The sequence below is a fragment of the Passer montanus genome, unplaced genomic scaffold (genome assembly GCF_014805655.1).
Source record: "Passer montanus isolate IOZ18808 unplaced genomic scaffold, ASM1480565v1 scaffold89, whole genome shotgun sequence".
Classification (NCBI taxonomy): domain Eukaryota; kingdom Metazoa; phylum Chordata; class Aves; order Passeriformes; family Passeridae; genus Passer; species Passer montanus.
This window is the reverse complement of record NW_024374256.1, coordinates 1,534,480-1,562,307: the sequence shown is the minus strand read 5'-3', so window position 1 is coordinate 1,562,307 and position 27,828 is coordinate 1,534,480. Positions and strand designations below refer to the sequence as shown.

At 51.0% G+C, this 27,828-nt stretch overlaps 2 protein-coding genes across 3 annotated transcripts; both read right to left on the bottom strand.

The window, feature by feature from the left end:
• Window positions 1–12,763: 12,763 nt before the first annotated feature.
• HMGN2 (high mobility group nucleosomal binding domain 2) lies at window positions 12,764–16,065 on the bottom strand. The gene is made up of 6 exons (XM_039733685.1): window positions 15,722–16,065; window positions 15,461–15,505; window positions 14,982–15,011; window positions 14,393–14,443; window positions 13,979–14,074; window positions 12,764–13,628 (listed from the first exon to the last, which is right to left on the bottom strand). Exons 1-6 carry the CDS (start codon window positions 15,734–15,736, stop codon window positions 13,593–13,595), a joined length of 273 nt encoding a protein of 90 aa, XP_039589619.1. The 5' UTR covers window positions 15,737–16,065; the 3' UTR covers window positions 12,764–13,592.
• A 944-nt stretch (window positions 16,066–17,009) lies between these two features.
• Window positions 17,010–27,323, bottom strand: DHDDS (dehydrodolichyl diphosphate synthase subunit). Of its 2 annotated transcripts, XR_005630368.1 has the most exons (10): window positions 27,257–27,323; window positions 26,339–26,422; window positions 25,431–25,547; window positions 24,759–24,901; window positions 24,071–24,187; window positions 23,795–23,896; window positions 23,031–23,145; window positions 21,812–21,919; window positions 17,256–18,946; window positions 17,055–17,157 (listed from the first exon to the last, which is right to left on the bottom strand). XR_005630368.1 is itself a non-coding variant. In XM_039733682.1 (9 exons), exons 2-9 carry the CDS (start codon window positions 26,399–26,401, stop codon window positions 18,710–18,712), a joined length of 1,002 nt encoding a protein of 333 aa, XP_039589616.1. In that variant the 5' UTR covers window positions 26,402–26,422; window positions 27,257–27,323; the 3' UTR covers window positions 17,010–18,709. The 2 variants fall into 2 exon arrangements, 1 of the variants encoding a protein (XP_039589616.1); XM_039733682.1 differs by having other exon boundaries at window positions 17,010–18,946.
• Between the last annotated feature and the right edge of the window lie 505 nt (window positions 27,324–27,828).

Genomic DNA, 27,828 nt, shown 5'->3' with positions numbered 1-27,828 from the left:
GGGCGGGGGGCGGGCGGCAGCCGCCGGGGAGGGGCTGCGGGGCTCCTCCGCCCGGAGCATCCGGCAAACGCAGCCCGGCGTGCGGCGGGAGCGGATGGCAGCGGGATGGTGCGGGTTGGAAAAGCTCCCCCCGAGAGCAGCGAGGCCACCGCGGACGCGTGTCGCCAAGTGCCACATCCGCACGGCTTTTAAATCCCCCGAGGCATGGTGACTCAACCTGGGCAGCGTGTTTCAATGCCTGACCTCCCTTTTGGTGAAGAAATATTTCCCAATATCCAACCTAAACCTCCCCCGAGGCAGCTTGAAGCCGTTCCCTCTGCTCCTGTCCCTGTTCCCTGGAGCAGAGCCCGACCCCCCCCGGCTGTCCCCTCCTGTCAGGAGCTGTGCAGAGCCAGAAGGGCCCCCCGATCCCCCTTTTCTCCAGGCTAAGCCCCTTCCCACCTCCCTCAGCCCCTCCTGGGGCTCCAGACCTCCCCAGCTCCATTCCCTTCCCTGGACACCCCCAGACTCTCACTGTCTCTGACCCCACAATTTGAGGGGTCCCAGCAGTGCCAGCACAGGGAACAGGCACTGCCCTGGGCCTGTGGCCACACCACGGCTGGGACAGCCCAGATGATTTCCACTGGAAGGCTGAAACCTTGGGAAGTGAAGCCTGGGTGCACCATGAAATACCTGCTCTGGGGACTCAGGAGCCTCTGCCAGGAAGAGCTGTGGCTGAGCCAGTGAAAGATGTCCCTGCCCATGCCAGGACAAGATGGTCTTTACAAATCTCTTCCAAGCCAAGCCATTCTGTAGCTCTACAGAATCCTCACAGCACCACAAACACCTGAAACTTACTCCAAGTTCATGACACTGGGTCCTGCTCTTCCGTGCCTTGGAAAGATTTTTCCTCTGGGAGTGCCCGGCTGTTTCCCTGTGTGCACAATCCCAGGACAGGTGGTGAGGACAAACACGGCTCAGATCGCTGCTGAACTCAGGAAACTGCTCCAGGAAATCCGGATTCCTGGTCTGGGATGTGCCATGAATCACTGCGCTTCACCTCCTGCAGTGCCCTGGAATTCCCTAAAAGACAGGGATAAAGAGCACATCCACCTTAAAAACGGGTGTTCAGAATTCCTGGCTATTCTCACCTGTCAGATTCTCACACAGGAAAAAGTTTTCTTCTACTCACATTTTTCCAAACCCCAATGTACTCCAAGAGAAGCCAGAAGTTCTCAGGCTGACCTTCCCCCCATTCCTGCTCCAGGTAACGCTGAATCCCAGCTGGATTAACAGAAGGTGAATTGTGCCACAGGAGATTGCTGCTAAGTTCAGGGCAGGATGGCGGGGTAAGAGAAATGAGGTAGTGGTGTCCCCCAGGATTTATTTCCAGTCAAAGAACAGCTATAAAAAGCATCCTTGATCCTGGAAGCAGGGTGCAAAAAGCAAAATCTGCTGTTTGGGTGACTGTCATGGCTAAATACAGTGATTAAAACATATAGCCTGGCATTTTTCTGAGAGAGTTGCAGGCTGGGAAGAGCTGCTGCTGAGGTAAACAGAGACTCAGGATCAGCTGGATGCTTTGTCAGTGCTGCATTCGCTGGAAATTCAAAATACTGTGGGTTTAGTTTGGTTTTAAAACCATCAAATCCTCCTCAAATACAGTTGTAGATATTTTTGCCTCTGCAGCTGGCTGGCTGTGTAACATTTTTCCTTTGCAGAGAGGCTGACAACATTTGTTAAGCCAGTTAAGAAGAAAATTAACTCTATCCCAGCCGAAACCAGGACATCCCCAAGCACTTCCAGAGCAGATAGAGCCTGATCTGTATCATCACTACCAGATGCAGTTTTGACTCACTGTTCCAAAAGCTGGCCAGGTGATTCTCCCCATGACCACAGAGTAACCCAGGGCTCCCGTGGCTCACTGCATCCTTTCTTTTTTCTGGATGCATGGGCAGCTCATCCCCTGCCTGCTTTGTGTGATGCTGCTTTTACACATTCAAGGAAACGCAAAAAAGCTCACAGGCACAAGACCTTCCTGGCAAGGCTGAGTCCCAAATATCTGCCACAATTTATAGACTCGTCTAATTTGCTAAGACAGTAAATTAATTAGAGCTTGCAGCAACCCTCTCTGTGCTTCAAATATTGACCAAACAGATCCAGAGCTCGTTGTTGTCCTCACAGGGAAACTGAGTCATGTTTCTGGTGCCAGGGCAGAACCTGAACCCTTCTAATCCCCAGCTCTCCATTCACCATCTCGTTTCTTTGCCTCTTCTGCTTTGTTTTCCACTCTGGAGGAAGAGATGATGGATCACCTTGTTTTGATCCCAGGAACATTGTTCCTTAGCGTGGTACAAACCACTTTGAAAATACAAAGCAGGGGTCCTAGAAATGAGAAAAGCTGGCTGCCTCTAAGAGCTTTTTGCTTTTCTGACAGATTTCTTTCTGTTCCTCCACACTGGGTGCGATTGCAGCTGCCTCAAATGGCAGCGCTCCCCAAGGCAGGTCCAGGCAGTGGCTGGAATGCAGGAATTGCACCACAGAGGGATGCAGAGCTCTCGGGGAAGCGCAGCCCAGGCAGCTCCTGCTCCCTGGGCAGGGATTGTGCAGACTGAGGCTCATCCACGGAGCAAACACCTCCAACCCCTGCCACATTCCTGCACAGGTGAGCACCACTTCCCCTTGCTCAGCTCAGATGCATTTCTGAAGGTGTCCAGCACACATTAACCCTTGTTTCCTGACAGAATAAACTGCATTTTGCCGGCTCCGCGGGCTCTCAGTCTGCCAAGCCCACCGTGCTGCTGGGAGGTGCTTCTGTGAACCCCCCGTGCCTGCACCCGGATCTCGGGAGCCCCTGGTGCACACAGGCAGCCCAAGCCAGGGGTTCCTGCTGCAGAGCCCAAGGAGCTGCTGGCTCCAGGAGCGTGCCTGACTTGTGGGTTTTGCACCTTTTCCCAGGAATCCTGAGCCGAGGGACGCGTCTGGGCCGGGCTGTGCCCAGGGAGGCGCTGGGGAAGGAGCGAGCTGCGAGGCAGCGAGGCCAGAGCTGCCGGTTGCCATGGACACGAGCGCTGCCCGTCTCCTGCATCCCTCACCTTCCCTCTCCTGGATGCCAGCACAGCAGCGCCGGGCTGGCTCCCGCGCAGGACGCAGCCTTGACACCCGAGCAGAAGGAGGAAAACATCTGCTGCAAACCCACACATCTCCTCGGAGCATCGGGGTGAGGGTGGGAGCTGCTCGGGCGTTTGGTATTCCAGCTATGCACCGATCATGCTTTGCCCAATTCCACGTGCTTCTGTCCCAACCCTTGGCTGTTTCCTGGGATTTCAGAGGAACTGTTCCACGGCCGCCCATCCTCTTGGGTTCCCGAGGAGCTGCTGAGGACTTGGGATCTGCAGAGGGACATTAAAGCCCATCCAATTCCCTGGGCAGGGACACCTTCCACTGTCCCAGGGCGCGCCAGCCCCAGTGCCCAGCCTGGCCTTGGACACCCAGGGACAGCCACAGCTGCTCTGGGCACCCTGTGCCACGGCCTGCCCATCCTCACACAGAGTTTCTTTTGTAAAAGATTCCTTTTCCCACCCGAAAAAGGCTTTTTCAAAACCCCATGTAAAACACAAGGATTTCCTCACCTTTTCTCTTTTTTTTAATTTAATTTTTAGAACAGGTCTGCAGCCCAGGTGGGAAGTTATTTAGAGCAAGTTATCAATCAAATTTAGTTTTTAATGAGCACACAACTATGTTTGTAGCTTATTTCAGTGTAGGGCTATGTGAGGGAGTGAAAACATGAAAGAAAAAACTATCAGAAACTGTAAACAGAAGTGAAGCTGCCAGGGCTGTTTGCACTGTCCCCCAGGAGGGAGAAACCTGAGTAAACACAGCACTAAGTACAGTCAGGGTTTATGGTTCTTTTAGGTTTAAGAACTTGTAAACAAATGATGGGACTTTTAAGTGGATACAAAAAGATACCCTCTGTTTTGTGCTGCTTCCAGAGCACACAGTCCCACTTTCTCCAGAGAGGGGAGGAGAAAACAAAAGCACATTTCAACAGAATTCCAGCTCCAGGGAGAGGAAAATGTCATTCCAGGGTTTGTGGTCTAGAGCTGACATCCTGCAGCTGAACAAGCCTGGTCCTGCTTCACAGGAGGCACTCACAGATACCTGCTCCCAATTACCCCATCCCGGGTTTGGGATGCCATCATCCCACAGCAGAAATAAAGAAATCATTTTAGATTGGGAGCAACTTTCAGAAATCCTGATGAGAAGCCCAAACACCACAGAAACTGATTTTCCTTGGGGGGACCCCAAACTTTATTTCTGATTTCAAATCAATGTATGACTGGCAGCATTTCACCTCTCAGTCCCCTTCCTAAGCAGAGACCTCTGCACACATCCAGCCTTGAAAAGCCACGTCCCAAAATAACCATAAACTTCTAAAATATGAGAAATTACCCTGGCCAGGAATATTTTGGCCTAACGACTGCTTGGATCAGGTAGGAAGGCGCACACAGAGTTTTGGGAGAGATGGGAAAGAGGTGTTTTTTATCATTTAGGGAGAGAGAAACAGGTCTCTCCCAGTAACAACTGTTCCTGTATTTTATGTGTGCTTCAGCAGAGCACAGGTATGACTCAGCTGGCTTCAGGGCCAGCAGATTCATCCAAAGAGTGCTCAATGGGCTCCTTGTTGGGAGCTGAACAAAAGGCACAACAGGTTCAGTGATGGCAGAAACTTGATTCTTGGAAAAAGAAAATCTATCTGTCCCTCATCAGCGTCCCCCAAACCCCAAACAAACAGACTCTGGACTCAGGGAGGCTCTTGGGTTTCTGCAGCACTGCACGAGTCACAGCACACACAAAATGGGTCAGAAATGCAAGGCTGGTGCTTTGCTGCTTGACTGTTAAATTGCTGTTTCCCTCATGAGCATCAGGATTGCCCAGCTGGGCCTTTTCTGGCTCTCTGAGGAGAGCTTGGTGCATTCCTGGGAGCTTTACCGGGAGCCCTCACACCTCTGCTGATGAGGCAGGACACACTTGATCCTGCATTAGAAAAATCCTCTTACAGAACCACTTTTCAGTGCCCCTCCAGGCCCTCCAAGCTCAGCCCAAAGGGTTTTCATTAGCAGGCTACAAATCCACCTGCCTGATTCCTGTGTGCTGCTCTCATTTCACTGTCACACAGCAGAACTGCTCAGAAAAGAGAATTTCTAGCAACAAAGCAAGAATTTACTTTTATCTTTCTTCCTCTAAACTTTGTGGGCACCCTTGTGATGGAAGCCACCTCTTCCTCACACTGTGGCTCTGCCTTTCCTCTGTCACGGTGCAGAGGGGAGGGTGCTGCTGCTCAGATGGTGACAATTTATCACTGAGGACTGAAGATCTTATAAAGAAATGTGTCCCCAAGTTCATGTCCCAGAATTCAAGAATGTCCCCTCTCACTCACCTCTGCTTTGCTGTCCTGTGCATCCCCAGGCACTGAGGAACAGTAATTTACAAAATAAAAACTTGATTAATTGGGTATTTTGTCACCCAGTGGGTAGATAAAAGCTTCAGAGGATGTTATTTTATGCCCAGAAGGATTTGGCCAGAGGCACTGGGCAGTTTGACAGCTGCAGCCCTGGAAGGTGGTTTGGATTTGCTGCTGACTGCAGTGACAGCACAACTGGGGCTTGCATGGCAGGCAAGAGCTCCCTCCACCCTTTCCTCCCAACCTGGTGTCAGACATTGCTGGCCAGACCTGCCATCCCGTTTTTCTCTTCACAGTCTGCACAGAATCATTTCCCCCCTCAACCTGAGCAGCCACTGACATGGTGTTGGAGATAAATGTCCTGTGGCAGTGGCCCAGCACAAGACAGGCTGCAGAAAGGGTCAGTGTGTCGGAAATAGATAATAAATAACATCAGATGTAACGTTACTGAACTCAGAACTCTTCTATGAGATATAAGGACTCTGAGCTGTGCTACAGTCCTTGAAATAGGATAAGAATCATCGTGCTATTAGCTGTTAACACTCTGCAACACCAGATACTTGTTGAAAGGGACTATTGATCAACAGAGATGGAAAACAGGTTTTTGGCAGCTGCTTGCCAGTTGGAAGTTAATATGGGAGTCAATTACCAGCAGATAAATGTCCCCTCTCCAAGAGGAAGACACGGGCATGGCTTTGAATATCAGCACTGCTCAGACAAAACCAGATGGGTTTAAATAGCAGCACTATGGCCCTAGAAATTAATTTTTCAGTGAAGGTGGAAAGCAAAGCAGCTCAAGAACGAGGCAAACCAGCCCACACAGAGGGTGTGTTACCCCTCAGGGTCCTGCACCTGCCTGGGGGAAAATGAAGTGATTTTTTCCTCCCTGTGTACGATGGGGGTGCCTGAAAGCCAAAAAGCTGCAGAGGCCAGAGGGGGAGAGGTGAGGGTGGTGCTGTGGAGCGATTCCCTGTGCTGAGGAGGGCCCAGCCCTGCCAGGGAGCTGCACAAGGCAGGGAGATGGAGAGCTGCTCAGCAGCCACAGCTCTGCTCACCTCTGCCTGGGCAGCTCCACTGCCCAGACGCTGCTCCTCACCCCAGCAGGAACCCGAGGAAGCTGAGTTTAAAACAAAACCAGCTCCAGTTCCAGCTCCAGTGCCCAGGGAATGCTCAGACCCAGCTCCGGGCACGCAGCATGTGACAAGGACCTTGGGCTGACATTGGGGAGGTTTATCTTGAACAATCTGTTTGCTGCTGGTGCGGGGCAGGCTCCCAGCACAGGATGTCACACGTCAGTGCCAGCACTGGGGGCTGCCAGCCCTGCTCTGGGGCAGCAGGGAAGGGTTTATCAGCACACCCAGTTTGGGCTAAACCAGCCCATCGCTTTCATAGAATTAGCCAGCACTGGGGGCTGCCAGCCCTGCTCTGGGGCAGCAGGGAAGGGTTTATCTGCATGCCCAGTGGGTTAAACCAGCCCATTGCTTTCAGAGAATTTCATAAAATCCCAGGTTTGGGTGGGAAGGGACCTTAAAGCTCATCTCATGCCACCCCTGCCATGGGCAGACACCTTCCTCTGCCCCAGGTTTCTCCTCACCCCATCCAGCCTGGCCTTTCCTCCCCAAACACAACCTAAGGTGAGGGCTGGTTCATCCCTGCTTTGTTGATGGAAGTTGTTCACTCCCTGAGTTAATCACTAAACCAAATTCCCAACAATTCACTGCAAATGGGTGGAACCCTGGCCTGCTCCTTTCCCTGGTCACAGAACAATCACTGCAGGTTTGTTATCTACAACTACCAGGGCATGGTGACAGGGTGTGCTCACTGGAGACTGAATAAAATGTGGTTTTTAGCACTCAGATGCCCCTGGAACACTTGGCTTCAACCTTTGCTAATCTTCCTGCCACAGCATTTACACTTGTGACTGGAAATCTCTGTCTTCTGCTTTTTCTCTGTAGTTCTGGGTGGAGTTTTGCCCACTTTGTCCAATAAATCCTCGTCCCAATAAATGCATAAATCCCTGCCCCAAGCAGGCACTGAGAACTGAATAAGAGGAATGAGTTTGGCTTACCAGGAGCTCATCTTTCTGTTTTGCATCCATTTCAAGGAAGTGTCATGAGGGTGTCAAGTGCTTTCCCTGCAATCTCGCCAGCTCTGGGAAGCAGCCACTTCCTTCCCAGCTTTCAACACCGTCCTTGGAAAAGATAAACATGGAAAGCATGTGCTAGAAGGAGATAACCCAACCACTGAGGCTTTTGGGAGTGGGAAAGGTGAAGGAAAACCAGCAACTGGTGGCATTGCTTCAGCACAATACAGTTCACAGGATATCGTTCTGTCTTTCATACAAGGCAGGTAAAAGTTGCTGGCTGGCAAAGTGAGCCCAGAGTTTTACAGAATCAGAAGAATCACTCTGGTCAGACTTTTAAGGAGATTAGCACAGACGTTACAACTCAATTTCCTAGATTTGGCTTGGAGAGCAAAAGCACAAACTCAGTACTGGAATACAAAAGCAAAATGAAGTAACACAAAAAGCACAGGAGACTTTTCAATGATGATGTATTACTTCTTTGAACACCACCACTTATCCTGTGCTCTCACACTGAAGATTCAGCAAGCCTGATAGAAGTATTTTGTGCCAACAAACCTAAAAGAGACCTGGCTTATAGGCTGCCTATTTAAATCTGGGTTTAGGATAAAGTATCCCTTCACAAGCTGAGGACAGATGAGATGGAGAGTGGCAGCTCTAGTTTTAGGCTCAAACTTTCAGGACATGTGTCACAGCAGCTGCAGTAATGGCCTGAGGAGGAAAAGGAATGGTCCAGTGATTCTTAAAATAGAATATGGGAAGCCCAAGTTCAAAGGCTTGAGATAACGTGGATAAATTCCTTTGCAATGTCAGCTACGCCTGTATACCAGTGAGGAATTGAGCACTCCGTCTGGATTTTGAGCAAAATCGTACCAAAAACTGGAAAGAGAGGCTCAGAGAGGGCTCACCCTGCTCGGGTGAGTGGAGCTTGTCCAGCAGGGATCTCTGGAGGTGGCAGAGGGTGGAGGCAGCGCTGATTCTGCTTCCCAGGAGCGAGCAGCTCTCCTCGGACTGGGACAGCCCGGCTCCAGCCTCCCCGGGGCTGCCGAGCAGCTTTTGGAGCTACCTGGCCCTGGCTGGCCTGCCAGCCCCATTCCGTGTTTCCTGGTACCACCGTGTGGCCGAGGGAAGGAACAGGCTGCTAATCACGGCGTGTTAATGAGCTGAGCAGCCCCTCGGGTCCCTGCGCCCACCGGGCCGTGCCAGGAGCACCGGGAGGGTGCCAAGCCCAGCCTGCCCTGGCAGCGTGCCTCAGAGCCAGCTGAAAATCATGGATATCTTCTGCAAGAGCGATTATTCAGTGTCAAGGGGATTTTCCTCTGTGCGGTTTGGCAGCACAGAGGTGAATTGGATCATGGCATGGCAGGGAAAACTGGGCACCTCCAACCAGGCTGCAGGAGAAAGAACCCATCCACCAAACACCCCCAGCACAGGAACAACCTCTGCTGTTATCTCCAGTAAGGAGGAGATGATGAGAAAAGCTAATTTAATTGCTCAAGTTTGCAATCAGTCCTCGGGCTAAACTCAGAACCCCTACTACAGGAATGTTCAGCTCTTGTGCTGAGGGAAGACTGAATTCCATCAAGAAGCACCAAGACACCACTTCAGTGGAATAAAAGCAAACAAAATCTGTCTGGGCAATGCTAAAATAGTAATCCAGATTGATAGTAATCTAATAGTAACTCCTGTCCAGGAGGAGACTGCCACATACACCCAGCCCTGCAGAGCCACCAAGAAACTCAAGAGCAGGGGAGAACTGCTGCCTGCAGGGAAATCTGTTCAAAATGCAAAAGTAACCTCAGTGTTATAACTGAGTGAGAAAAAGTTTATTCTACTATCAAATCTCTTTAGAAGGGGAAAAGTAGAAATTTAGCTTGGGGTTTATGTGTCCAGCAAAATGCAGAGAATTGTGGTACCTACTCCACACCTGGGACTGCTCCTTCTTGGTTCTCCCAGTGCTTTCTCCAGGCTGGTTTGCTGTACCCAAGGCAATGAAGTGTTTTTATTTGGAGGCTTCAATGCATTTTAAAAAGTGTCACATTTACGAAGTTTTCCCTGTAATTTTCTACTCCAGTTTCTTCTGCCACACCATAGATTTTCAGGCTCCCTTTGTAAGGAGATTGTTAAAATGCTATTAAAAAAAAAAAAAGAGACAAAACAGTTTTTAATAAAGGGTCTTTAAAAAGCCCAGTCTCTCACATCAGAAATCTTCTAAAGCCAACTTATTAAAGATCTTTATTAGCTTCAATCAACTCTACCACAGCTCCCCCTGTGCCATCTCCTCCCCATCCCTCACAAATGATGGGCTCACTCTGTAAATTGTGAGTTTAACTCAAGCTCCGTTTCATCTCCAGCAGCTGCAGGGGAAGGAGCCATTTCTCAGGAATTATAGTCAGCAATATTAGTCCCTGGGTATGGTATTACCATATCTGGGATGATTTAGGGACAATGAAATCCCTGTGCCACCAAGCTGCGTGATTCTTCTGACAAAAATGATCCTGCAACTGAATATCCTCTGGCTGCACTCACTGAATTCTGTGCATTTTCCTTCCTTGCTGCCTTTCAGCCCACCTGTGGCAGGGCTGGAAGAAACTCTTGCTTCTTCCAAACAGAACTGAGCTCTGGGAAGGCAAAAGGGAAACTGCTGCTGGGGGAAATGATCCTGAAACTCAAAACTGTTCATCCCAGGGCACTGTCCTGGGAGGAGCAGGGACCTGGGGAGTCCTCCTGGTCCAGTTCACCTGTTCTCGTGGTTTTCAGCCCAATCCACTTTCAGTTTAACATAAACCCAAGGCTGGGGGAAAGGTGGCTCTGTAGGATATTGGGAACTGGCTGGCAACTTGCTCACATTAACTTCTGCTCAGTTTAATTGTTGCTGCTTTGTGGGGAAGTCCAGAGACTTTGCTGTATAATTCATCAGTCATTTCACTGTTATTAAAACCCCAGCAAAATCCTGAAGTGTTGGGAAAACAAGGATCATCCCAGTATCCACTTCCAGCATCCCAAAGGCTTCAGCCCTGTGCAGAACTTGGCCATTCTTTGCAACTTCACCTATTAAGAGGCAAATAAATGACAACAGCAATTTGGCCCTATTTCCCAAGTGACTCGTGCTAAAATCAATAAATGGAGAAACAAATTAGTGTCAGAGCCCTAATATTGCATGGATTTAACCCATACTGGTGCCCAGCTTCAAGGCCTGCTATGGAGCACAGAACTCATTTGTTTGCTGTTGCCAGTGGTGACTTTCTGGACCCTGGAGGTGATGTTTCCCAAAGCTCCAGCAGGACACAATCCCTGCTGCTGCAGAGCCCACACAAGACCAGCCTGTTAACGGCACCTGGCAGCACCAATGCCATTCCCAACAGATACAAAAGAGACACTATTTCCCAAGTGACTCGTGCTAAAATCAATAAATGGAGAAACAAATTAGTGTCAGAGCCCTAATATTGCATGGATTTAACCCATACTGGTGCCCAGCTTCAAGGCCTGCTATGGAGCACAGAACTCATTTGTTTGCTGTTGCCAGTGGTGACTTTCTGGACCCTGGAGGTGATGTTTCCCAAAGCTCCAGCAGGACACAATCCCTGCTGCTGCAGAGCCCACACAAGACCAGCCTGTTAACGGCACCTGGCAGCACCAATGCCATTCCCAACAAAAGAGACCATTTCCCATGTAAAATGATTACAATTTAGCAGAAAAAAAAGCCTGTTCAGCTTCAGGCGCTCTGGCAGGCGGCGATGCAGATTTGTGGTGCCTCTAACCACGAACCAGGCACGGGCTGCAGCTCAGTGCTGCTCCCCAGCCCTCATTTACACAGCTAATTAGTTGGATTTACTGCTTCAGCATCCCTCAGTCTCTATTTGCTTAGGGAGAAATAGATGAGCCCTGCCTGTCGAGTCAAGCCCAAGAACTCCAGCAGTGCAGGGCACCGCCGGTGGAAGCCCCTCAGATGGAGGCTGGAACCTCAGCACCCAAAATGTCCACGGCTTTCTGGGGGGTTTAGATGCTGCAAGGAACCAGCACAGGCTGCTGGGGGGTGGGAGGATGAAGTTAAGGAGTAACTCTGTCAACAAAGAGCAGCCTCCAGCTCCCCTTCATTAGCAGCAGTTTGTTTAATGACTGGGGGTGAAGAGGTCACCCATCACCAGAACATTCCAGCTGCCAGCCTGGCCACTGGCAACCCCCAGACCCAGCTCCTCTGGAAGTACTTGATCAGTTGTAGATGCCCAGCAAGGTAAGACTCTGCAAAAGCAAGGTAGGCTATTTCCAACTTTAAGATTCAATGATTATTTTCCTTTGTGCAGGGACATCCCCTTCCCGGCCGCTGCAGCGACGGCTCAGGAGGTTTGGTGGCTGTTTCTGGGTGGGGTTTAATGATTATTAAACAGGATTATTCATTATTTCTTTTCTGTTAGACATAGCAGCTATGGGAACACGGGCTGGAGCAGTTCCTGGGGGTAAATCCCCACGTGCCTTCTGTGTGTACAGCCACTCCAGGACACTTCCAGCACTCCCAACATCGGAAATTTCTGGATGTGAAACTCTGCCCTGCTCGTTTGCACTGGATTCCCTCTGAAATCAGCACAGGTTGAAACAGGTCACTGAACTTAATCACAAACAGACACTGAAATCCCAGGGAAAGCCAAGCAGAGATGGAAAAAATATTCCATCTGACAGTCACTGAAGGAGACATTTCCACAGGGGGGTTTGGGTTTGGCTCTGCTCTGGACTCCAAGTAGCAATTATAAAAATGGTGCATTTCTACTCAAAAAAAATCTCGTCTCCTGCTTAGTCACTACCCCAGCCAGGTCTGGATTCGATTAGCAGGAGCAACAATATTCAAGTTTAAGTGCAGAAATGTAACACATCATCAGTTTTATGGAGCCAGTTCTGGTTTCACTCCCAAGAAAAGCTCACCAAAATTTTACTTTTCTCTGCAGCAAGATCACTGTATTCCTTCTCGTTTTGTACAGTGCTACATTTTAGAAAATAAAGAAAATTATCTCAGTAGATTCATTTACACGTTCCATTTTCAGCCTCCAAGTAAGCCAAGGCTCTACAAACAGCCTGCAGTGATCTAGCTTTTAGGCAAGGAAACCTCACTTTTAGGTTAAGGAGATCTTGCTTTTCAGGTATGAATTACCACAATTAATTATCTGAATGAAAACACACACACAGACATGCACAAAGCAAATGTTCTTAAACCACATGAACTAAAGAGAAATGAGAGCATTAAGAACAGTCCAAGCCAAACCGTATCCAGCTTTATTAAAGGTACTTTTCATGAACAATCATGGTCATTGAGGCAGGACATGGGCTACAATCCGCAACACTTCACAACAACTGTCAAACTCCCCTCCCGTTGTGGACTACTGACATGGAGAAGTTGCTAAAAACCCCTAAGAATCTTCAGCTTGCACTGGCAGAGGGCAAAGTTTAGAGTGAGGGTGGGCGGGTGCACGTGCGCGCGTTGTCTGACAACTCTGCACAAACCCACCCTGACTTGGAGAGCAGAACCACCTTGAGAGGCAGATTTCTGTGTCTGAGGGTCCACGAGAGACAAGAGGAAGTGCAGCTCCTTTTTGAGCCAGTGCATCCCAGACTGGCCACCAGAAACCCGGATCATTTGACAGGGATGTCCCCAGGATGTTCTGCTGTGGTTTGGAGTGACTGGGTGAGCAGGGGACGCCAAAGGACAACTGGTGGCACTGGGATTTGGAGCAGGCAACAGCATCTTGGGAGCTTTGATGTTCACCCGGACAAAACTGACAGGCAGCAAGGGGGAATCCCTTCTTCCTCCCTGCAGGAAGGGCCCTTCTTCCAAAAACTGGGGGACTGGCAAAAGCTTTTCTTATTAAAATTTAGGTTTTGAGAAATAGACTAAATGACATTTGTCCCCATTGCCCCCCACCCCCCCAGAACACAACAATGAAGCGGTCTGTGTGCTAACAACATAGCTTAAAAAAAAGTAAACCAAAATTCTGCATTGTTATAAAACTTGATAAAAAATAGTATTTCAAACTGTACAGTCACCAGAAGTACACAGTTATCAAAAATTCACACGTTTCACTTGGCTTCACCAGCACCTTCAGCTTTCTGTGCCTGAAAGGGAAAAGGGGAACAAGTCAACACATTAAAAAACAAGACACTCATTTTTCTATATAGCAAAACCCTGAGCAGAACAAATCCTCTCTGGGCTGCACAGCTCTGATGTCTAATAAAATTAAACTGAACATCTGTTGCACCCTAAAACACAACTTAGAAGTCTTTTTGAACTTCACAGAAGAACAGTAACTTCCATGTGGCAACATCCCCTGGCAAACAGACAATTTAACTCTTTACCAACACCCCCCTGGGTGCTGAGTGTTGCAAGCTGCTGCCACAAGCCAAGACCTGTCCGGGTCCAGGAGGGAAGGGAATCAGTGCTGGTGCACCACAGGCTGCTGGGATACCTGGTCTGTTTTGGCATCTCCATTTTCTGCAGGGTTGTTTCCCTCCTTGCCAGCATCAGCTTTTCCTTTCTTCCCCTTGGGCACCTTCTCGCTCTTCTGTAAATGCAAGAGAACATCTGCTGTGACTGCCAGCACCAGCCCCTGGGTGAGGGGTGCTGGCCCCAAAGGAACACAGACACCAAGGTTGGTTTGCTAAGGGACTGACAGCAAGTGTGAAGGCTTCACTTGGGTATTTTTTATGCAAATTCTGTAAAATCTGCAAGTGGTCAGCGCAGCTTTAGGCAGCGATGCAGCTCAGTTTCCTCACACAGGGCTGTTAACCCCAGGTTTGGCAGCTGCTGTTACTGCCAGGCAGTGCCAGACCTCATCACCCACTCATTCCCTTCCCTCGCAGACAGCCCTGACCCAACTCACCTTTGGAGCTGCTTTTTTAGGTTTGGGCTCTGGCTTGGGAGGAGCGGGCTTCTGCAGGGAGAGAAAAGCTGTGTTAGACACGCGTGGGGTGGTCTGGGAGCACTCACAGCCCCCAGTGCCACCCAGCCATGGCAGGGACACCCCCTGTGCCAGGCTGCCCCCAGCCCCTTCCAGCCTGGCCCTGGGCACTGCCAGGGATCCCCCCACCCTCACAGCTGGAATTCCTTCCCCACACCCCAGTCCTCTGGCAGGGGGAAGCCATTCCCCTTGTCCCGGCACTCCAGGCCCTTGTTCAAATCCTGCTCCAGAGAAACAAACTACTTTTTTTTTTTCTTTTCTTTTTTTTTTTTTTTTTTAAGCATTCAGGCCAAATAGCTTAGCATTAGGAAAGCAAATAAAAACATTTGCAACTGCAGCAGCTATTTGGTTTGTCCATTATTTTACCACTCCCACAGCAGCACGCAATGGGGCAGGTCCTCAAGGCAGGAACTCAAGTTTTCACCTCCAGGATGACACACATTTCCACACCCAGGGGTCACTGTGAAACACCAAGCGTGGTGACACCTCTGCCCAGCAAGGGGATACTCACAGCAGATAACCTCGCTGATCTCCGCTGTGGCTGTTGGGAAAGGAGAACAGTTCTCTTGAAATGACACCAAATATGAGCTCCCAAAAATCTCACAAACTCGCTCTCTTCCCAAAGCAGTAAACCCCCAGAAATTACGTTTATAGTTCTTTAGTTTTTACAGATTAAGAAGGTAGTTTCCCAGTTTCCCTTTTTCTGTGTTCTCAAGAAACAGGAGGCTATGCTGTTGAAACTACTAATAGCTAATGATAGTTGAGTAGATTTTTCTGTTGAAACTACTAATAGCTAATGATAGTTGAGTCGATTTTTCACGGTTAAAAGTAGATTTCTCATGGTTAAAAAACAGTTAAGACTTTGAAAAGCCAGAATCAATTGAGACCAACCCTCCCTCCCTACTCCCCAGTTATTCCGACGCCGTTAAATCCCACCTTCCAACGGAAACACTTGATGATCCAACTTTCTCAAAACACCCAACTTCTTACCTCATCCTTAACTTTGGCCTTATCGCCCTTGGTCTCTCCTTCAGCCTGGGGACAGGGACACAGGTTGTGAGTGCTGGAGAGGACCCCCATTCCCCAGCCGCTGTTTCACCACCGGGCCCCGCGGCGCGGCCTCGCTGCTCCGCGACCGCCCCGAACGCGCGGGGGGAGCGCCTGGTCCCGCCCCCGCTGCCACAGGCGGCTCCGTGAGGGGGAGCGGGCTCCGTGAGCGGGGAGAGGCCGGCGGGCGGCAGCTGCACGTACCTTTCTCTTCGGCATGGCTCCGCGTGTGCGAGCGTGTGTGTGTGTGTGTGTGTGCGTGTGTGTGAGGGGGAGAGCGGAGCGCGCCGCGCGGCGTGAGGGGGCGGAGGGAGCGGCGGAGGGACGGAGGGAGGCGGGGGAGCGGGAGCCGGGCGCGCTGCGGAGCGGTGCGGTGCGGTGCGGAGCGGAGCGGAGCGGAGCGCGGGGCTGCACCCGGCGGGCTGCGCTGCTCCCGACCCCACTAATTGGAATCGGGTGTTTATAAAGTTTTATATAGAGCCGGACGCGGCCCAACCGGTTCCAGCCGGATCCCCGCCGCCCCGCGCGCCCATTGGCCGCCGGGGGTCACGTGGCCCCCCCCCCCCGCTCCGCGCGCGCGCGCGGGAAACCCGCGGAGAGGGGGGGGGAGGGGAGGGAAAAATGGGGGGGAAAAGGTGAAAATTGGGGGTGTGACAAACGGCTCGGGGATAACGGGGTGAGGGGGACGCGGCCGCACCCCGCGGCCGGCCCGCGCGCAGGTGAGCGGAGCTGTTCGTTCAGCACCGCCGCCCCCCCGGCGCGGAGCGGCTCCCGCGGGAAGCACCGCGCGCCCTTTTTTCCGTAAAAACACCGCAAACGCGGGCAGAGAACCCCAGCGAGGGGGAGGCAGTGCTGCAAGGAGAGAGGAAAATGTTAAAAAGCAATTAAACGACGGTAAATGCGTTCCCACAGGTGACTCGGGAGTTGGGGACATCCTCACACCCGGCACAGCAAATCCAGCTAAACATCTCCAGCACTGCACTGAGCCCCGAACTTTTCACTTCTCAGCCCAGCCTCATTCAGAAACTCACCCCAAGGAGCAGCCTTTCCCCTTCCCTGCACAGGTACATTCGGGTTTTTCACACCTATTCTTCCAGCCATGCTGATTTTTCCCATCTTCAAGGCATATCAATGAATGAGGTTCTGTTCTCTGACAGGAGCCTGGGGCTCTATTCCACAGATTCACTGCAAAGATGCACTCCTCAAACTCTGCAGTTTGCCTGGGTAACTCATCTCCACCCTCTAACAAGGGGAGGCTCACGGGGGAAATAACTAAAATGGCATTTACTGCAATAAGTGATGCAGGTGAAATGTACAAAGTCAGGGAACAGGAACCTTTTCCCACTGCTCGAAAGGCTCTTCCTCCTCCCCTGCTCCAGCGATGCCTTTTATAAAATGGATTAAAACTTTCCATACAGTATTTTATAAAGCAGATCCTTCACTTACCTCACCTTCAACAGGGCCAGTACTTTGTGGAAGCCACCACTGTGGCTTTTGGCACCTGTAGAGTCATAACACAATGGATTTTTTTTTTTTCTTAAGGCAAAAATACATTTTTTGAGTAGAAGAGTCTCCCCATCAGCCTGGCAAAGCAGACTGGAGAGTTTCCATCTCATGGAGAGCACACTGTTTCCAGTTTCCTGAAACATGGAGAGAATAAAATACAGCAAAATAAGTTTAACATCAACAGCTCTCATCATCTCAGCACATTTTTAGCCAAATTCTCTTTGCTACTTACACAAGAGGTGGCACCTGCACACAGCTTCACTCGGGCAGGCTTTGGGGCATCAGCAAAGTGCTCACACCACACTGTAAAAATAACCCTCAAATCACTGCCAGGCTAGCAGGAATCACATGAGGAGTCTGTCACAGATTAAATATTGTTATATTAAACCTGGATTCCAGCTTCATCACACCTCAAAATAAGCAGCTCTGCATACTTTTAAACATTCAGGTTATTTTTTAAATAACTTTGGTATGAATATACTTTATTCCCAGTTTGACTACACAGTTCTTCACAATCACAGGCCAAGTGCTCAGTGTGCAGCACTTACAAGGCTGTTAAATCTGCATTTTGTGGTTTTCACCTGGAGGTAAGAAGAAACACTTCAAACCCAGCAACAGCTGGTACTGCCACACGTGTGTGTGTGTGTGTGTGTGCATCAGGAGCAAAAATCAAACATTTTCAGTTATTCTGATCGTGAGGACGGAAACCAGGAGGAATGAGAGATGGAAACAACCCTGGAAATCAGCTTGTCCATCTCCCTGCCAGTGGAAAACTGAGAACAAGCAACACTCCACAGCTGCTCTGGCACTCCTTTAGCATCAGCCAAACTGCCCTTCTGAACCATTCTGGCTGGGGTCAGAGATTGGTTTTGTATTCCTGTATTGGTTCTGTATTCCTGAACTAAGCCCACCCTCATTCTCTGGAACTCCCTCAGAGGCTTTGGTGCATGGCAGCCATCACCTCTGTTTAGCCAATTTCCTTCCTGAGAAAGTTCATTCCCAACCAATTCTTTTTTCCTGCCTGCTCAGAGCCTTTCCCAAGGTCAGTGTGGTCCAACACCAGCACCTGGGTTTTCCCCACATCCACTGCTCAGGAGAGATCTCAGAACCTGCTGAAGTCTGGAGCAGCTTTTTTCCCTTACAGCAAGGCTGGGAACCCTTCCTTTAGCTCTCTGGAGACCAGGAGAGGGTACATCCCACCCAGCAGTCAGGTGGGGAAAGGACAAGTGAGCAGGCAGTGGGGAATGCCCCTGGCACAGGAACAATCCTCTCCCTGCAGAAAGCAGGGCTCTGGATGGGACAGCAGAGGACATCTCAACTGAAGATTCCCTGCTGCAAAGCCATGGGAAGAACCCGAGCCCAGGCTGATTGAATGGGACTGGTCTGGCTGGGCCAGTTCAGGAGCAACCAGAGAACTGCAGGAGGCTCATTGCAGTTAACTTCTTGTCACCTGGCCTGTCAAGGACCCAGCAGGGTGCAGGTATCTGTCACCAGGGCAGGGAGGTGACACAGGACAGCACCACCTTCCTCAGCAGCATCCCAGGCCAGGAGAGTTCACAGCAGCCATCCCTGCTCGGGGCAGGGCCAGCAGGATGGAGCTCCTGGAGCAGCCCTGGCTGCCCTGCTGAGCCAGTCCCTGTGGGCAGCAGCTCTGCACGCCGTGCTCCCCAGAGCCCAGCACCTGTGTCACGCAGACACGGGACACAGTCTCTCCAAGAAGTCTGCTCTCTTGTGCTCCAGGGCCTGCAGGAAGCCCTGGATCCTCTCCTCCCTCAGGGCCGTGCATTTCTGCAGCAGCGTGCGCCGGCGCCGCGAGTCTCCGTGGGCCACACTCCCCTCCTGCTGCAGCTTCTTGGTCACGTAAGCCTGGTCCCTCTCCATCTGCTGCCGCCTCCTCTCCTCCAGGTAGGAGTCTCTGGCCTTCTGGAGTGAAAAGCAGCGAGTGTTAGCACCTTCCCAGGCCTCTGAGCTCACCTGGGGAACGGGGCACAAACAGCCCGGCCGTGGATCTGCAGGTTCACTCCAGGGTCTGCCTCTGGGTCTGCCTCTTCCACCTCTCAAGAAATACAGGGATATCCTCCTGAGCTTTCCCTCCAAGACACAGCTCTGCCCAGAGCATTCACTCCTAGTTAGAACAGATAAAAGTCAGGACAGATTTGGGAAAACCCTCAGATAGTGGAATCAGAGAGGAACAGCTACAGGAGAACTCCTGAAGCCCAGACATGCACACTCTTATCCTCACCAGTGTTATCACAGCAGTTTTGCTCCTGTTCCCCTGGCTGCGGAAAGGTTTTAGGGGATTCCAAACCATGACTTACAGGGAAATTCTTTGAGATGATCCAGTATTGAGCTAATCAGCTTTAAAACAAAAGCAGGAATAAGCTCAGCATTCCCAAATTTCTGTGATCTAAGGGTGCACTGGCTTGAGACACAGCAGGAGAAATGCAAAGGCAGGAGTCATCCTTGTCTACCCTTCAAGTATTTGAAATATTTTGTTGTAGAACACCACTTTTAGATTTCTCCTTATTGCACACGTCCTGGCCTGCAGCTCCCAACAGCAAAAAAAAAAAAATCAGCAGGGAGAAATATTGAGGTTCTGTTTTTAAAAACTGTAAAACTGGTAAAAAAAAAAAAAAATCAGCAGGGAGGAATATTGAGGTTCTGCTTTTAAAAACTGTAAAACTGGTCACTGTGACATAAACTGACACATACACACTTGGGAAGTGCTGGTCTTTCAAACAAGCAAGAAGAATAATTACTCTAATGAGAGCCTGACTCACTCATCCCCACACTTTCTCTGAGCCCAAGGCAGCTAGAGCTCTGGAAATTAGCTTTTGTTGTGCTGGCAATGTGAGCAGCAGTGTCCCCAGCAAACCCACTGAATGGATGCTCTCCAGGGCTGACCTGCACTGCAGGGATCATCAGCCTGCTGAGCAGAAGACTTCCACCCTCAAGGTGCAATCCTGTTTATTGCCCAGAGCAGACTCAGCTTGCCACTGCAGGGGCAGGCTGGCCCTGCACTCCTGCCCAAGATCCACCAGCTGCCAAAAGCAGGGTCCAGCTGCTGCTGGCACTCCATGGACAGCAACAACCAGCTGGGAAAGAAAATGGCAGCCACTAAAAGTGATGCTGTTTGAGCTGGTGGAAGGAGAATATCTTTTGTCCACTACCTCCAAAACAAGGGGGGTTTCTGTACCTTGTCTCCCCTTCCATCCTGTGCCCATCCACACCCCAAAAGCAGCAGCACGCTCCCAAAGCAGACACAGCTGCTGTAAAACATCCTGGCCTCTCAGCAAGGCCTCTCCAGCCCCATCATCCTCACTGACAGCAACCCTTCCACCAAGAGAATTTGCTTTGCATTTGGATTTCAAGATCACCTATTTTAAATTTAAAAAGACCCAGCTCCTAAATCTCAGTTCCTCTGAGGGAGAAGAACTCCCTTTGCACAATTGTGAGGGTTCCCTGGAAAAAAGGGCAGCCTCAGACACTGCAAAGTGGCTCTTACAGGGAGAAAACTGACCAGAGAACAAATGTGGACAATGAGAAACCTTGATAATAGCATGGCATGAACACATTCAGCCACCAACCAGAACCAGGAAAAGATGAGGATAGCTGGGAACAGAAGCTGCATTTGTTGCCTGTCAGAAACCAGCACCAGGAGCAAAGTCAGAACAGTGACCTTACTGTTCCAGACAGAGGCCAAGCTCATGGCAATGACAAACACTACTGCCTTTTTTGCTCCCCTCTTCATGCAGAAGGTGAACTGCCATTAGTTGAACTAATACAATGAATTGCTGGTAGGAAAAGGGCAGACTTGGGCCAGAAATAGGAACAAAAGAGGTTAAGGACATGGAGAGTTTGGATGCTGCCAGACTGGCTGCACTTGATTAAATTCAGCCATAACCACAACTGGCTATAATCTCTTTGACAGCTCTCAGGGGTGAGCAAGGTCCCTGAAGGTAGAAAAGGGCAATGCAATGCCTATTTTTAAAAAGAGGACCCAAATAATTAAGGAACAGACACATTCAGCAGCGAGATGTGGTGGGGATGAAGAGCTGCCACACTGAGGCCCTTCTGCTGTCACTGCTGCCTCTGTGTCACCAGCTGCTGGCCCCCACATTGCTCCATCAAGAGATCCAGCTCCCACACTTGTTTTGCTTAAAAATAGCCAAACTCCTATGTCACTACTGCATTGGCCAGCTGTATCAGAACCAGGTCAGGGAGAGCTCCCAGCAACAGATCTAAAAGGAGAGGAACAACGTCAGTGAGCAGTAGGAACAACCCCTTCAGCAGGTACATCTGGACCCACCAGAAAGAGGACACTTGTGCACAGACTCACAGCTCAGGCTGCCTCATTTCAGCTCCCAGAAAGGAAACTCCACACCCACTTGTTACAACCCTAAAAACAATAGTGGAGTTAAGGAAGCGCATGTGAGCACTGCCTGCTTGTTCCAGTGCGAGACAGATTCCACCCTGTGGCAGAGCAGCAGTGCTCACTGGGTGTGTGAGCCCTGGGACAGATGCTCCAGCTGCTGGAATGAGCAATGAGTAACACAGACAGTGCTGACTTTGGGTATTTTGGGTCTTGCTGAAAGTAGAGGAGTCTGGCCACACACCAAGACCTTGTAACAAGCCACAGGGGTACAGGAGGAGCAGCACACGAGCTGCTACTGAAACAAGATCTTAACCAACACGCACTGCTCCCACTTTGCAGCCTCTCACCTGATCTCCAGCTGTATGCAGATGACACATGGGCTTGGGCTTTCCACTTCCCCAAGGCTCCCTTACCTGTAAAGCACTGTAGTTCATCTGGAACTGAAGGATAGCTTCACACAAGTTCCAAAAGGAATATTCTGGCCACAAGACTGACTGAAACACCAGGCATGAATGGGATGTCTGCAGAAAGCAAGACCACCAATAATTTAATCACTGAGCAAGAGAAAGTCATTAAGATGCAACTCTGTTGGGCAAACCATCCCACTTTCCCCACAAAGGTTTTACCTAGGCTGTGTTATCAGATTCTACTTAAAGTGAGGTAAAAAACCAGCTAGGAGAGTCTGAAATTGCACAATGTAGAGCCCTTCAAATTAATTTTCAATGCCGGGACACCAGTCATCCACTCCTGCAAAGGCATCAGCAGAATCCTTTCTAATGCTGTGTTGGTCTTCAGAGAGGTATTTTTAATAGCTTAAGCATCACAGACTTATAAAAACCTAAAATAGCAACACTGGAGTACCAAAGGCTAAGGGAATAACAGTTGAACTGAGGATCAGGACATGACATTTAAGCCATTCTTCAAATGACATCTCATGATATTCCTTACTGCCCACTGGTGGCATTTAAATTGCTTAATGAAGCCAAGAGTTGTGGTGCACTGAAGATATCCTTGAGCTGGATGATGAAAGATTTCAAGTCAAAACCTATTTTTGCCACCAAGTTCCTCCCAGTTTGAGGTAAATATGTTCCTATGATGACTGCTAAACAATCCAACACTTAACAGAACTCCTCTACCACCGAGAGGAGCAAGCAAAGTGACACCACCCAGGGTATGGGTGTGCCCAAAAATAGGGGGAGGAGAGGGGATGCCTTGGTAGGTAAGCACAGCTCAGGCCAGACAACTTCTGAGAACTTGCCAATTAAGTAATTTGGAATGGGAATAATTTGATGTGGTTGCCTAAAGGCAAGTGGGTTTTGGCTCCAAACTGTACATGTAAAATAACATGTGAGCTTCAGCTGAAGCAACTCCACTCATGTTCTCTACAAACAAGAAATTATCTAAAGGTGAGGAGAGGAGCCAAGGGATGAGAATTCATGATTTTAGGCAAACACAGATCTGCCAGAAACAGATTGCTCAGAGGTGCCCCAGCACCCAGTCCATCCTGAAGTTACCTGACCCCAGCAGAAGCAGATTCAGAGCCCTCACATCTGCTTGTACCTGCAGTCAGTGGAACACCAGCACTCTCTGAGGCAAAGATGGACCATCCCAAGGAGAGAACACAGACTTTACCTGCCACAGCAAGAAGTCACTGAGGCGAACCTCTCCCGAGGTCCTTATGAGCAGGTCTGGGTCGGGGGAGTTGTTGGTGTACAGACATTTATCCAGCAGTGATTCAGACACGTCACTGAAAGAGACACAGCTTATCAGACACCCTTCCTACCTGATGCATGTGCCACAAACCACAGTTAAGGGGTTTTATGCAAACTCAGGGCTGCAAGTTAAAACTGGGTGGTGGAGCTGAACCACAGACAGTCATTGACTTGCTTCTTTTAGACACTGCTGTCTGCTCCACAGGCTATTCCAAATGCTATTCCAGCCCCCAGAGCATCCCACTCCTGCTCTTTGAAACATAACACAGTGGTGGAAGCAGACTGTGAGGGCTTCCATCTGGAGCAGAGCAGAGTGTAACTATTCCTTCTCCTTCAGGGTGGAGGAACAGTGCAGCATTCATGATTCATCTGTTGTTTGACCTCATAGCTAAGACTGTCAGCCAAGCAGCCAATTGTTGTGGCATAAAATCTGCCTTCACATTTAAACTAACTTAAGACACAGACCTAACTTCTCTTCTGTCTTGGTTGTGTATCTATCACCACGGCAACTGAAATAATAAAAGCCAAACATTGCATAGTAACTTTAAGTCATTTGTTCCAGTCACAGTGTTTTAATGAGATCTATTTCAAAGCTACTTGGCTTCCCAGAGGTTCCTCATGCAGTGTGAGTGGTAAGACAGGCAGGATTCATCCAAAAGCCTCACACAGAAAGCCAAGAGTTACCTGGGCTCCAGCAGTCCTTGCTCCACGCCCCAGGCCATCTCCCTGACAGCATTGCTGATCTCATGTCTCGATGTGTAAGCAAAGCAGACGTTCAGAAAGCACCTGCACAGAGGAAAAGCTGTGAGAGGCTCATCCTGGGAAAGCCCAGCACATGACAGTGATGTGTGCTTGTAGGACCAGGAAGAAAAAAGAGCTGCAGCATGTCTGACAAGTCCCAGCCCTCAGGAAGAGGAGGAAGACGTGAGGCATCAGCTCTTCAAACTGAGTGTCACTCACTTGTTGTAGTTCCTGGTTGCCAGCACAGCCTGGGCAATCAGCTCCTGGATATCCACGGGCAGGAGGGGCAGATCCCCGAGGACACGGATGCACACCCCGTGCTTCTTCAGGTTCTCCCTGCACCCAGAAAACACATCAGTCTCTACTGCACCAGTGCCAACACCCACCCACAGCTCCAGCCAAGCTGGGAACTGGAGAAAGTTGGTTTGCAGGTGTGCCAAAGTGGCTGAGATTTGATCATCCCAAACCATTCCATAAAGGCACAGTGATCATTCCCCACACCAGTTCCTGAGCTACAGACATAACCAAAGGACCAGGACATGATCACAGATTAGGCATCCCTACATGTGGAGGCTTAGAATACAACCATAGGCTCTGGGCACCTCTAACTAACCAAAAACTAAGACAGAGCTTTTGATATTTCATGGAAAAAACATCCGGCCCTCAGTGTTTCTGACTGTGCTGTGTTTATCTGAAAGCTGTCCTCGTCCCCATGGTTTGGGTGGCACAGTTGTCCCAAATCTGAGTGTTTATGCACAGAGCTGCACACCCCACCCAGGCAGGCACAGCCCCTCCAGTGCCTGCCTGCAGGTGGGGAAGGCTCTCCTCATGAATCCATCCTCACAGCTTGTAACATCTCTGCAATTTGTGGTGTCCTGGCCCAGTTCCACCCGTGGGGGGCTCTTACTGCTCCTCCAGGAGGCGGCTGAACTTCTGCCTGGCCAGGTCCATGAGGCCATCCACCTCCTCCTTGGAGCGTTTGAAGTTCTCAATGCTGAAGGCATAAACTGTCACCTCCCGAATGCCCAGGTTCAAGCACCAGCGCAGGGTCTGCAAGAGGACAAAACGGAACAATCAGGCCAGCAAGACACAACTTCTCCATGTGAAACCTTCCTGTGGTCTCCCACCAGGCCAGGAGTGGGTCAAAAGAAATGACTATCAAAAATATGGAACCCCTGGATGTGAATTTCAGATTCATTTTAAAGAACAGGAGGAAAATATCACCACCTGAGGATGAGAATCCATCACAGGGGACTCATCCAGCCAGGAAAAGCACCACTGGTTTATAAATTATATCATACTGCACCTTTCAAAACATTTTCAGAGAAAGTCACCTGTTTCAGAGAAATAAAAGCCTTGGGATGTGTAAGGCAGATATTTTAATGGAGTGCAAAACAGAAGGAAAAACAGCTGAATAGAATGACTGAACACAGAGAGGGAGGAGCTGAAGCTGTGAATCCTGACGATGAACAGCAGCTCCAAGCACAGGAGGAACGAAGAGAAGGCACACAGCACACCAGTCCAGCAGCAAACCCAGCTCAAACTCCCACCACACAAAGGCAGAACACATCCTCCCCACCTGTGCCAGCTTATCAAAGCCCTGGGAATGTCCCTGCTGCCTCTCCACGTGGCACTTCTGGGCGTAGCGGCGATTGCCATCCATGATGAAGGCAACGTGCTTGGGCATTGGACCTGCCTGGAAAGAGGGAAAAGCAGAGGAGAGCAGCAGTGGGCAGGGCTGTCCCCACAGCCCCGTGTGCTCCCAGGGCTGCACTGCTGCCTCCCTGCAGCTGGCATGGGCAGGGTGCTCCTTTCCTCCCTGCCAAGCCCAGTTTGGGGGCTCCAAAGAAGCAGCTCAGTGCTGCCAAGTGCCTGAACTGGAGAGCAGCTCTGCCCTCCCTGTTTCCCTCAGGACAGAGCTGCAGTGCTCAGGAGCTCAGTGCTGCCACCAGGGAGGGGGTTAATGATGCATTTTTAATTTCAGAGCTCAAGGGCCTTTTCACAGACACAGTTACCTTCAGAGAGCACAAGGAAAGGCCATAAGACAAACAAATTCCCCCACAAAGAGGAGTGTTCCTTTTCCAGTGTTCCTTTCCTGACCTCACTAGGGCAGCACCACCAGTCTCAAGCCTGAGCAAGGAGAGAATTTTCCTGGGACTGGTGAGATTTTGTGCCAATACTCAGTTTCCTTCCTTCAACTCCCAGCGTGAGGATCTCTCTCCTGTCCCTCCCTCCCATGCCCTGCCTGCCTCAGCCAGGGCACAGATCCTTTTTGGCAAGCACTGCCTGCAGCCTTGCCCATTTGCAAGGCTAAGCCTCAGCAATCTCCCACCCCGGGATGAGTTTAGGGATGCACATCCAGTGCCAGCACTGAAGGCAGCTGTGCCAACAACGCTCCCTTTCCAGAGCACTGCAGCCACAGAGACAGCTCCACCCCAAAGGACCTGCCAGCTCCTCACCACAAACCCACCCAAACCCACCCCTTACCTTAATGATGTTGGCACAGAACCTCTCTATGATGGTCAGCTCGCCCTCTCTGATCCACGACATTTTTTATTGAGAGCTCCCTTCCTTTATCAAAGGGAAGATGAAAATAAAGGGGTTGAAGATGATTGTTTGAGCCCAAAGCAAACGAACCACCTGGGAAAAATCAGCTCTGACTTGCTGCTCTGGAGCCCTTCACACTGTCTGTGTGAGTCCTTTGATAAGCAGCCCGTGGGGAAGCCCAGAAACACGCTCTGGAATTTTCCAGCTGTGTCATCAGTGGAGTCTGCACCCGCTGGTGCAAGGAAAACCATCCCCGAGCCCTGCAGCCTGCAGGACTGGTTCCTGCAGAGCCAGCCCAGCACAAACAGCCCAGACCCGACCGCCTGGACCTCCTCCCTCCATCCAGGGGCAGCAGCAGATCGAGTTACACTCATCAGCCCATTCTCCGTGCGGGATTCCTCCTCCCTCAGGAAGGGATCCCTACCCACAGCCTCCGACACCAGGGCGAGGAACTGCCGCACCCCGGGCTGCTCCCGAAGCTCCTCGCAGGGCCAGGCTGAGCACAGCTACCGGCGGCCGACCCTTCCGGCGCGGTGTGCCCCAGCGCAACGCCCTTCACCGGGGGCTGCCCGGGCCCGCCGCCGCCGGCAGCGAGCGGAGCCGGCCGAGAGCGGGGCGCACAGCCAGAGCCGGCGGGTGCCGCCGCTGCCGGGAGCCCGCCGGGGCGGGAAGCGGCCCTCGGGCCTCCGCCGGCTCCGTGAGGGGAGGGACGCGGCCGCCGGTGAGAGACACGGTGGAAGGGGACACAGCCCGCCCGCACCGCCCCCGCCGTGCCCGGCAAGCCCCGGTAAACCCCGTTAATCCCCGGTAAGACCCGTTAATGCCCGGTAATTCCCCGGTCCCTCCCGGTGCCGGTACCTGCCCCGGCGGCGCCGCCTCAGCCCCGCCGGACGGTGACGTGCCCTTCCGCTTACGTCACACGGCGGCGCGCGGGGCCGCGCCTGCGCGGGGAGGGGGCGCCCTGAGGGGAGAGGAGGGGAAGATGGCGGGTGTGGGGGGGATGATGATGGTGAGGGACAGGACACGCGAATGGCTTCAGAGGGACACAGACAGGGGCAGGCTGGCAGGAAGTTCTGCCTTTGTGAGCGTGGGGAGGCACAGGGTGCCCAGAGAAGCTGTGGCTGCGCCATGATCCTTGGAAGTGTCGCAGGGCGGGCTGGACGTGGGAGCTTGGAGCAGCCTGGGATAGGGGAGGTGTCCCTGCCATGGGTGGGATTGTTAATGTCCCCTCCACCCAAAGCGGTCCGTGTTTCCGTGACAGGTTTGGGGGGCTGCAGGGAAGGTGGTTCCCAGCACAGCCCCCCTGCCCTGGGACCCCCATTTGGGGTCAGGGCTCCTCAACCCCAGGGGAGAAAAACAAAAGTAACCACACACAGAACATCACCAGCAGCCATTGCCCATGGTCTTTATTATCTTTTTTTTCCAGAAAA